This window comes from Diabrotica undecimpunctata, chromosome 3 (genome assembly GCF_040954645.1).
Source record: "Diabrotica undecimpunctata isolate CICGRU chromosome 3, icDiaUnde3, whole genome shotgun sequence".
Classification (NCBI taxonomy): Eukaryota; Metazoa; Arthropoda; class Insecta; order Coleoptera; family Chrysomelidae; genus Diabrotica; species Diabrotica undecimpunctata.
Window position 1 is genome coordinate 134,181,103 of NC_092805.1, and position 12,521 is coordinate 134,193,623.

The 12,521-nt window shown below is 32.3% G+C and overlaps 1 protein-coding gene across 6 annotated transcripts in view; it reads right to left on the reverse strand.

The window, feature by feature from the left end:
* Positions 1 to 12,521, reverse strand: part of LOC140437434 (voltage-gated inwardly rectifying potassium channel KCNH6-like) — a 713,853-nt gene that overhangs the window by 49,424 nt on the left and 651,908 nt on the right. For all 6 annotated transcript variants that reach the window (XM_072526970.1, XM_072526969.1, XM_072526966.1 and 3 more), the window contains one exon: positions 7,301 to 7,443. In XM_072526970.1, coding sequence (XP_072383071.1) covers positions 7,301 to 7,443 — 143 coding nt within the window. The remainder of the gene's footprint in view (positions 1 to 7,300; positions 7,444 to 12,521) is intronic.

Sequence of the window (12,521 nt, forward strand, 5' to 3'; positions counted from 1 at the left end):
AAATAAATTGCCTGTGTGTTTACTATATTTATAACAATATCAGTTATTAGGACAACGATAATGTTTTTGTAAAAATGCTGAATCTTTCAGGTTAGATTTGTAGCAAAAGTATTATGAAACAGGACACATATGTGTTATTCAATACCTGTGCTCTAGTTTCTATTTGTTCTAATAAAAATGGGTAAGTATTCTTTTCAGATTTTTATGAATTAAATAATTATATCAATATCTCACCCCATTGCCAAGGAATATGACTATCACGACCAATTCAACGTTCAGAAAAGTTGTATTTAAGTATGTTCTAAATGCCTTCTCTCTAGAATGTGGTGCTGTACCATCTTGCATAAACCACATATTTTAGGTTTTTAGCATTTTACAGTAGAGAAAAAGTAATGCAACGCCATTATAGAAACTTAAGAAGCGATAGTAAAGGGAAATTGTAAAAATGATGACGACCAACGTCTGAATGACACGGCACCTAAAGAAGATGATGAAATATCTTTTCTCCAATAAGACATTTAGCACCTATAACAAAGCATTTTTTGATGTTACATTATCATCTTTGAATTGTTTTAATAAGAATAAACCATAAATTATGTTTATCTACAGGTATCCAGTGCTTTACCGCACAAATATCCAACTAAGAATTATTGTGCAACTGACTTATAAAATGCAATTATCTCGAAAACGGTTGAATTTTCAGGTTACTAACAAGTACACCTTTTCTTTGTAAAAATAATGTATCTTTAATATTTTTTAACACAAATAAAACTAACTTAAATAGCAAAAAAGTTAAGCGCAAATTTATGTCACACATGTGGCATATGTGGCGCCCTCTATTAGGAAAATAAAATTTTAAATTTCCACTTTAACACCCTGTATATTTCTTAATATCAACATCGTATTAAAGCAAGTTGGCTTAAATCGTAATATTTTAAAGTGCAAAATCTACGGTTTCTGTTTGTACAATTAGTTAAGGATTTACTTGTATAATATCTTAGAACAAATTCTCTTTAATATCTTAATTAATGATCTATTCAGACTGAATATTACAGTTAAGATAATAAGCTTTGCAGAAGATACAGCTACTATGATGCAAACAAGTGGAGTAATTTAAAACAAAAAGCCGAAACAGACTTTAGTACAATTCAGAAATGGTTTCAGTTTAATAAGCTCACCTTAAATGTAGATAATAATAAAAATTAATAAAATAAATGCCATTTACATGGTATTAAAGTTACCTCCTAAATCTTGGCTCATTAAAAGTCGACGCAAAAAATGAAATTCCATATACATACGAGATTAAATATCTGGTTAAAATAATTGATTAAATATTTGCGATGGAACACACAAGCAAATAATATAGTATTTAAATTAAGAGGGCTTCTATCAAGATTCAAATTTTTAAAACAATTTTTAGAAATAACTCATTTACGAATTCTTTATTATGCACTAGTACAATCTCAACTTACCTATAAGGGTCTTAGGATGGGGTAGTGGAACACGGAATAATCACTTGCATTATATAAACATTATTCAGAAGTGGCTAATTAGAATTATTCATGGAAGGAAAATATAGCGAGCTGTTATACAACGAAAGTCAATTTTTAACTTTAAGTAAATTATTCTGTCATACAAAGAAAAATTATACTTGTACATATACATGAAAAGAGATAATAATAAACTTTACCGATTATGTCCATCAGACTAGGTATTCAAGAAATAATGCAATTTTACCTAAATGTAATAAATCCATACTCAAGAGTAGATTATATAGGTCCCAAATTATAGAATTGTCTATCGAAGAAATTAAAGCAAATTAAAAATTATCAAAAACACAGATATAAATATGAAATTAAACAATAGATTGGAAACAAAACAACACAATTGTATAAGGAACTGATTGATGGACCATGGTAATCAATAATAGATATCTAAATAGTTTTTTATTACCAACTACCACCTTTCTTGAATTTACTGTAATTAATATCAAGTACTCACCTTTGTATCACATGCTATATTACATTAATGTATTTTTGTAAGTGCGCATATGTAACTTACTATTTATATTTATATATTTGTTAAATATTTCTTTGTTTAAATATATATTTTTAAGTTTCACGCTCAAGGGGTGCTATTTTTATGATAGCTCTACTTCAGTGAGTTTTATATGAGGTTATATTTTAGTGAAAATAGTATGTAAAGTCCCTAGAAATTACTTAAGATGATGGATATAAATAAATAGAATAAATGGAAATATTAATACTTTAAGATTTCATTGAACGAGTAGGGAAGAAAATAAAAAATAATGTTGTTGGTTCATATGATGCGAAAACAACAATCTAATATTATTAAATAGCTTTCATTAACATAGAGATATACAAAAATATACCTGAACACAAAAATTATGTAACCTTATATCAATAATTAATTGTGGAATCATTAAACAAAAAACAAGAAAAAACATACAGAATATAAGAGTGTACAGAGTCCCATCATGTGGAACCGACCATTGATTTCTGAAAATAACAATTATATTCCAACTTTTAAAAATAAATAATAATGCTAAAGAAACTCAAAAAGATGAAGGAATCAAATATAAAACAATTCGGCATAATGTAGACCACGATATTACAAATAAATACTAAAGAATACTTTCAACAGAATATAGGAAAATATTGTAAAACATAAAATAAAGTCAGAAGAACTTAGAAGCAGAAGAACAGTCAGGATTTAGAGGCGGTAGATGCACAGTTGACCACTCAAAGTATTACCTAAATAATTGAGAAAAAACTGCTTTTGATCTGCGGAATTATATATTCTATTTATAGATTTGCAAAAAGCCTATGATAGCGTACCATTACACGAATTATAGAAAAAATTCGAGAAAACAAATAAACAAATATAATGATACAATAAAAGCTGTTAAACGAGTATACGAAAAAATAACTGCCAAAGTAAAAATAAAAGAGAGATTGTCTTATTGTTTTGCAGTAAACAAAGGAGTCCAACAAGGATATTGTCTTTTATGATTTTAAAATTTACATGAAAAAGTCCTTATAATATGCCAAAAAATGCAGTGCAATGGGGATATTCCGAAACAATAATAGCACCCTATATACAATATGTTTTTAGCCGACCAGGTATTATTAGCGTTGTTAATAGCTGAATGACTATAAACGATCTCGAACTGGCAGGAAGCAAAACGGAAGTGGTTATACTAAAAGGACCACGACGAAGAACTCAGGTAACTTTTCAAATTGGTAGTACTATTATATTGCCTACAAACTGTGCAAGATACCTAGGCATATACATCGAAACAAGCCTAAGGTTCACGAAACACCTGACAAATATAGTTCAGAGGGCGAAAGAAAGAACGGCAGCCCTACAAAGGATCATGCCGAATATAGGAGGCCCAAGCAGCCAAAAACGAAGAATTTATTTGCAAGTGATACAGTCAACCCTCCTATATGGAACCCCCATTTGAACAGATGTACTAAATTACAAAAAGTACAGAGACATGATAACCAGAGGCCAGCGAAAGCCCCTATTAAAAGTGACAAGTGCGTATAGGACTGCTTCAACGATGGCCCTACAGGTAATAGTGGGTACGCTCCCCATTCACCTCCTAGCGAAAGAACGGCAAATCCAAGCAGCATCCAAGGCACAATGGACAAATTAATACCCAATGTGATAGAGTGGTACAAATGTAAGTTCAAGCAAGTACATGTTTTTATGCAGTTCCTGACCGGACATGAATCTTTCAGGTCTTACACGTATCGTATACGAAAAACCAGCGATGATAAATGATAATTGGGTGATATGTAACGTAGAAGACGATGCGGAGCATTGTATTTTCAAGTGCAAGGTATTTGCGTCGGAACAACATATAATGCGAACAAAGCTAAGAGAAATTTCCTCTGACAACTTTATAAGTGTCGCTATGGAAAGCAGAGAGAACTTTGAATTTGTTATAAACTAAGTAACAAAAATTATGAAGAGAAAGTCCATGATAGAGAAAGAACCTGAGACAGGATGAAAGTGATCTGGGCAATCCGCCCCCATGCAAAAGTCTTCTTCTTCTTCTTCGTCTAGCCATTCACGTCCACATCTGAACATAAGCCTCTTCAAGTCTTCCTTTTCATTGTTTTTTATTGTACGCTACTTGTAGCTAATTTTTCCCGGCAGTCCTATTCAGATCATCTGTCCATCTCATAGGAGGTCTGCCTCTGGGTCTTTTGTGTTGGTATGGTCTCCAGGTTAAAATTGATCTGTGCCATTTGTTTAGATCGCTCCTAGCTACATGTCCAGCGTATTCCCATTTCAACTTTAATGATTTTTGCACCACATCGGTGACTTTGGTTTTCTGTCTTATCCATGTGTTTGTTTTCTTGTCCTTAAGTGATATACCTAGCATTGCTCTTTCCATCGCGTGTTGAGTGACTCTAAGTATATTCATATTCTTTTTTGTGATTGTCCATGTTTGTGCCGCATAAGTTAATATCGGAATAATGCATGCATCAAAAACTTTAGATCTAAGATGTAATTGAATTTGTTGATTTCTGAGTATATAGTTCAGTTTACCGAATGCTGCCCAAGCTAACTTTCTTCTTCTTTTTATTTCTTCAGTTTGAATTTCCCTATTTAGTATTATTTTTTGTCCTAAGTATATACTTTTGTTTTGTTTAAATTCATTTTCAGTCCTATTTTAGAAGATTCGGTATGTAGTTCTAAAAGCATGGTTTGCATTTCTTGTAGGTGAGTAGCTATCAGGATTATGTCATCTGCAAATCGTAGATTACTGAGGTAGCGGCCATTGATGTTTATTCCCTTATATTTCCAATTTAGGTTTTTAAAAACGTCCTCCAAAACTAAGGTGAACAGTTTGGGTGATAAAGTATCTCTCTGTTTGACTCCCCTGTTTAATGGTACAGGGTTCGTGTGTTCATTTTCATTTAGGTAGTATGTAGCTGTAGCTTGGTTCATAGTTTCTTTTATTAAGTTAATATCTGCTGTCTATTCTACAATTGTGCATTGCGTTTATTACGGCCGTGTGTTCTATTGTATCGAAAGCTTTTTCGTAGTCTACAAATGCTAGGAAAACTGAAAACTTTTTTACATTTTTACATTTTTCTATTAATATTTTTGTGGTTAACAGGTGATCGGAAGTTGAATAGCCTTTTCTAAAACCTGCCTGTTCATATGGTTTGTATTCGTCTAATTTCCTTGTTGGTCGAGTAGTTTTGGCTTTGGTGAGTATTTTAAACAGGTGTGACAGTAGGCTGATGGGTCTGTAGTTTTCCAATTTTCGACTATCACCTTTCTTGTGTAATAAGATTACTTTAGAGTAATCTTATTACTCCATGCAAAAGTAGTTATCATTATATATTATATATGAATATATAGATATGTGTATATGTGTGTATATATGTATTTGTGTGTGTATGTAGGTGTGTATATGTTGTACTATATTTACTACACTTACTTATTGTTACCTAGTTTTCCTACATCTTATTGTTACCCAGTATACCTATACATTCCATATACTTTTTTCCTGGTTCCTTACCGCTCTTAGGTAATACGATCGGCAAGGCCATATCTCTATTTTACATACATTTCCTTCTAGTCCCTAACCGCTTCTAGCTAAGAACCGACAACAAATATTTATCATCAATGTAGACAGCGCAAGACACCCCCAAGTTTCGTTCACTAACTGAACACGTACTGGGGCGTCTTGAAGAAGAATGGGTGGTTTTAGTTGGCAGACAGGGCAACAGGAAGGCATCCGTTTGTAGGACTCCTATACACAGGGGGAAATGGACTCGGATGTTTTTCTCTATCCTAAATCCAAAACACGACGAATAATGATATGGTGTTTATAACATTTCTACTCCCATCTCAAAAAAGGTAGTATTAGCGCTGGACCACGATGACCTGGTAGTTAACTTGGTAGTTCCCTGGTAGGAAAGACAAAAAAAGTGTGTATACGAGACGACGAAATTATAATATAGGAAGATGGAGGAGAACTTTTTCCAAAATATTAGAACCTAGCCTAAAGATAACTAAAGACGAAACACTCGACAAGGCCATAAAAAAAAAAAGAAACGGGCAATGCAGACAAACCGTATCTATGCCTTATAGTACCCTTGGGGATCAGAACATTTTAAACAAAAAAAAAACATTCTCTATAACTACATTATCATATTTATTTACTATTTACTAATGTTTGTATTTTGAGAACGATTTCCGAAGTGGAAATTGAAACTTCAATAAACGTATTTTAACCTTTAATTGTGGCTTATTCCCATTTAAATAGTAATTAATTTAAAATGCCACAAGAAAATAGCTTCAGTACTACATTATTATATATAATGTAGAGAAGTAAAGCATGGTATACCAAAGAGAAAACAGAAAAGATAATCACAGTTTTTACAAATGGATTTCTGGAGAAGGGCAGCAGGAAGATCGAGAATAAAAATGGTGACAAACGAAAGAATAAGTGAGATAATGGATGTAAAATATAGATGTATATATGTATATATAGTTTGTGTTCCTGGGATTTTGGAAAAAGAAGACGATTACAACAAAAGATGAATATTGAAGATGATTCACATAAAAAAAAGATCCAAATGACATCAATAGTAAGACTGACATAAAAGATATTTCCAATATGTATCATAATTTAGTAATTTAAGTTGTTTTTTAACTATGGCACTATGGCAGATATTTAAAGTACGACCCTGAACCACTCCTATTTTCAGATACCTGTCAGATGTCAACTGTCAATGTCAGATAAAATTTTTTTAATCCATGTTAAACTTTTTAAAAAAGTGTAAACATGAAATTTATTTGTAAAATGTAATGTTTATAAAATAAAATAAAGTTCTTATTGAAAATGGCAAATTTGCCGAAATCTTTAATCAAAAGTTAAATAGTTTTATTAACATCAGACTAAAAAACCCAGGAAATAAAAAAGTTTCTATATATATATATATATATATATATATATATATATATATATACATAAATATATATATATATATATATATTTATGTATATATATATAGCTATATATATATATATATATATATATATATATATATATATATATATATATATATATATATATATATATATATATATCGGTTATGTATTTTGTACTTTATATCGTATTTTGTTTTTAAATTTTTTATACTATTCCATTATTTCTTTTCTTAATTTTATTATTTTCTTATTTTCATCAACTACCTTTAGATAATTAAAAAAAAAAGAATTTCTCCATGTTTCAAATAATACTCACCTAAAATTGCCATAACAACATCGTCTCTTAAAATTTCTATAGAACCTCTTGATATGAAGTACAACGACGTGAGTACGTCCCCTCGATGAACCAGAGTGTCCCCGGGAGGTGCGTGAGTAGTTTTGAATTTGAGCGAAAGAGCTCTGAAAAAAGAGAAAAATAAAAAATAGTTGTTTTTCTTTTGTCTAAACTTCTACTCTATTAAAAAAAAATTTACAACTGAACAGACACATCTAATTATTACAAGTAAAAATAACAACTATACTATTGTTGCTAAACGCTATTGTTTGTTTATGACATTGAAAATATCGGTGTAATGAGGACGCACGCTAACCTAGTGAAATTTGCAATGTAATCGAAAGCTTATTAAATAATGTGTACAAATTAAACAAGTAAAAACAATATTATATCAACAAACGCACGTGAGTTAAATAGCTGGAAATCACATGATTAAGATTATTATTAAGAATGAAGAATCCAGAAAACGGTCGAAGTTAGTGTTGTCATCAGTCAACTGAGTACTACCTGTTATTGTACTCAGTGAACTAATAAACGGTATTATGAGTATCTAGTGTGTTCAAGTAATTAACCACCTGAAAGGGGTAAACTACCCTAGAGTTCCACTATTTGGAACTCTTTAATAGAATCAATCCCATAAACGTTTTTCCTTTTTAAGAAGCCACATTGTTTTTTGGAAAGAAAGATGCTCGGATTCTTAAAAAACAAATTTCCATTTCTTTTTGTTTACAACAGCCTCATAAATAAGCAAATCACACATTTTTCTCCTTTTTCTCTTTCCGGAAACAATAATCAGGAAATAGTATACAAACACAAACGACACAACACATTTTATGTCGCAGTATAAATAACAGCCTTCTCACGGACCATCTCACCCTCATCCAGCAATTCATTATTTATGAGTTGTTACCTGTCTCCACAACCCCTGTTCAGATAAAAAGTAACGAATATTGTTTTTAGGAAAAGATTTTTTCTAGAGAGGAAAAGTTCGGGATAATATTTTCTTGTAAATAAGATTAATATTAGATAGAGTAGAGGAATTCTGCTGTGGTAGTCACAAATAAATAAATCGTCTTTCGTGTTTTTATTGTGTTTTATGGGAGGCTGGTAGTCAGTGTAAGACAGTGAACTAAATTTAAAAGATCTGGTTTAGTTTGATATAATATATTTGGTTGCTTCTGTGTCCATAAATAAAAAATAAAACAAAATAAACTATAGATTAAATGAAAAGACATGTTTTGATTACAATCATAACAAATCATAAAAAATTATAAGGTTTAAAACATATTATATTGAAAAAGCATAAAACATATTAAACATATTATATTAAGCGTGGTGTCAGACAGGGATGTGTTATGTCACCGATGTTGTTTAATGCCTACACTGAACCAGTTTTTGAAATAGCGTTAAATAATCGCCGCGAAGGTGTTAAGATCGGTGGTGAAATTATTAACAACATCAGATACGCCGATGACACCGCAATAATGGCAAAGAGTCTAGAAGATCTTCAAACCCTGTTGAATGCTGTAAACAACGAATGCACTGAAAAGGGCTTAACAATCAACGCAAAAAAAAACAAAATGGATGGTGGTCGGAAAAATTAATATCGAAGACTCAGTGCTAAGATTAGATAACAAAATCCTGGAAAGGGTGGAACACTAGATATCTGGGTAGCTGGATAGACTGCAGGGTTGAAAGTGACGAGGAAATTTCAACCAGAATAGAACTCGCACGGAAAAACTTTATTAACTGGAGTTCTGTATTATGCAGTAGAAGTCTGTCGTTGACCACACGTCTAAGAGTATTGAAGTGCTACGTCTGGTCCACTTTGTTCTATGGATGTGAAACCTGGACAACAAAAATAAAAAATCTCAACAAATTAGAAGCGTTTGAGTTATGGTGTTACCGTCGCATGCTCAGAATCCCGTGGAAAGCACACATATCTAACGAACGCGTGCTAGAGACCGTGCACAAAGAGCGAGAATTGATCAACATCATGAAAATGAGAAAGGTCCAATACTTCGGTCATATAATGAGAGGACCTAAATATCGCTTACTCCGGTTAATCATTCAGGGCAAAATCGAAGGAAAACGTTGGGTCGGAAGAAAACAACTGTCCTGGCTGCGTAACATTAGACAATGGACAGGTCGAACGGTCGAGGAACTGTTTCATCTAGCTGCCGACCGAGAATCATTTCATCAGCTTGTCAATATGACGATAGCCAACGCTTGAATACAAGCACGGCACACAAAAAGAAGAAGATATTGAAAAAAGATTATGAGGTGGGTGGCAAATAACTGTTAAAATGCAAAAACTCATTTGAAATTTCTCCGCAAATCTGCAAATTTTGTGCAGTTATACTTCTTCTTTTTATGTGGACATACCTCTGTCTGTTTTTCAACGTCCTCCAATAAGTTGTCGTTCCATGGTTCGAGTGTTTTTTCCCACTGATAGTCTTCCTATTGGGGAACCGCCTCTTGCTGTTTTTACTACTCTATTTGTTGTCATTCGACTTATATGATTGTTTCATTCTACTTTTCCATTTCTTACCCAGTCCTTGATGTTCTTCAGCTTGCATCTACGTCATATATCTGAACTTCTCGTTCTGTCCCATAGTGTTTTATCACCAATTTTCGTAAGTGTTTTCATCTCTGCTATTTTTAACATTCTTTTTCCATCCCTTTCATCTGCTATGTTGCATCTTAGGATTCGATCAGTTGTTTATTTTGTACTCAAAAAATGTGCAGAATGAACCTTAGCGCTTTCTTATGTGATTTATGGGAAATGAAGCAGAAAACGGTATAGCAGCTTTTTTACAGGTATAGCTTTCATTTATTTAATTTTGTTTAATTTTATTTAATTATATTTAATTTCATTTAATTGTATTTAATTTTATTTATTTTAGTTAATTTTATTTAATTTTATTTAATTTTATTTAATTTTATTTAGTTTTAATTTTTTTTTTGTAAAACGTTAATGTTTGTTAAACGTCATTTCATTTTTATAGTAAGTGTATATGTATATCTTACCCAATGACGTATAATAAATATATATTATACGTCAATGATCTTACCTTACAATTACAGTAACCTATCAACATCATAAGTGGCTCGACAATCCGTTGTGGATCTTGGCCTGGTCACAAATAAGTCGCCAGTCCTGTCGATTCCTGCCAACTTCCCTCCATCTTCTGACCCTTAGAATCTCTAGGTCTTCTTCCACATCTTCAATCCATCTCATTCGTAGTCGTCCTTGACTTCTTGTGCCCTCTGGTTTTGAAAATGTTAATCTCTTCGTGTATTCGTGATCTGACATCCTAGCAATGTGTCACGAATTTCACAATATCTGGATCGGTGTAAAACTGATATAGTTCAAAGTTGTATCTTCGACGTCATAGCCCATTTTCATTTACGGCCCCAAAAATCTTTCTAAGAATTTTTCTCTCAAAAATACCAAGAAGTCTTTCATAATTTTGAGATAAAGTCCACGTTTTAGCCCCATATACTAAAACCGGCCTTATTAAGGTCTTGTATATATTAAGCTTTACTGCACGTTTTATATTTTTATTTTTAAAATTTTTCTGGAGACCGTGAACAGTCCTGTTTGCTATTGCTATAGGTCTTTTTATTTTATCACTTGTCGTGTTTGTTGCGTTTACTAGCGATCCAAGATACAAGCGATTTGACTTGCTCAAAGGTATGGTTGTTAATTTAAATTCTCTGTTTAATATTTCGAGGGTTTTTAGAAACCAACATATATTTGGTTTTTCTCTCGTTTACCACAAGTCCTAATTCACTTGCGGCATTAGCAAGCCTTGTAAAACACTGCACTATATCGTCAACGAATGCGATAATTTGCGTCGATCTATTAAAAATAGTTCCATTCATTCTAATATTTAATTGTCTGATTGCCTTTTCCAAGGCAGTTTTAAAGAGGAGACACGCCAGCGCGTCCCCCTGTCTTAGACCATTATTAATGCCAAAGAACGTATAGTTTTCTCCTTCAATTCTAACGCATGAGCTTACATTTTGCATTGTTAGTTGGGTCAACTTAACTAACTTGGGCCCCACTAAGTCCCACTAAGGTGGGTGATAAGGTCTATCATTGCATTATATAATGCAGTTCTTTTCATACTGTCATAGGCTGCTTTGAAGTCAATAAAGGGATGGTGTATCTATATATTCTAGTGACTTTCCTAGAATCTGCCTATGTGCTTGAATTTGATGTGTAGTTGACTTTCCAGCAGTAAATCCGCATTGATATTGACCAACAATATTCTTTGTAAAATATTTAAGTCTTTCAAATAATACATTGCGGAAGATTTTATACGCAGATGCTAACCTAACAGAATAATGCCTCTATAGGTCTTACACTCCAGTTGATCACCCTTTTTATGCAACGGACATATTATTCCCTTTAGCCACTCTTCTGGCACCCATTCATTCTGCCATATAAGTACGATTGGTTTATGGATTGCTGCAAAAAGTTGATCACCATCTTTTTTTATACATTTCCGAACAGATTTTATCGATTAATGGGGCTTTACTGCCTTTGAGTTTTAGAATTGCATTTGACACTTGTTGGGTCTTCACTGTGTAGTTGACGTTGTAGATTTTGTTGATTTTCTATGTTGGTTTTTGGTATTTTGTTGGTTTGCTATGTCCTCCTTCAATATCGTTTATATTTAGATGTTCGCTGAAGTGTTGTGCCCGTGTGTTAAGAACTGAGTTTTTATTGTGTAGAATTTCACCGTTAGTGTCTTTACAAATTTTTAATCGTGGTTTTTGATATGCTGCGTTCTTTCTATTTGTGGCCATTTCGCACTCATGATCAAACCAATGATTTCTTTTTTCTGACTTGGTTTTGCCCACTATTTCAACGGATTTCTGTAACACAATATCTCGTATATTTGCCCATAGTTGGTTAATATCTTCTTCTTCTTCTTCTTCTAATTATTTCGTTTTAGTTTATTAATGTCGATTTTTTGTCTCCTTTTCCTGATCTTTTTTAAATTGGATATTCTCTCTTTAAATCGTGCTTTAACCAAATAATGATCACTATCTATGTTTGCCTCTAAAAGATATAACATCTAATAAGTTAGAGCAGTGTCTTGCATCGATGATTATATGATCTATTTGGTTAATCATTTCATTATCAGGAGATTTACAAGTTCCCTCATGTATATTTTTATGGGGAAATCGT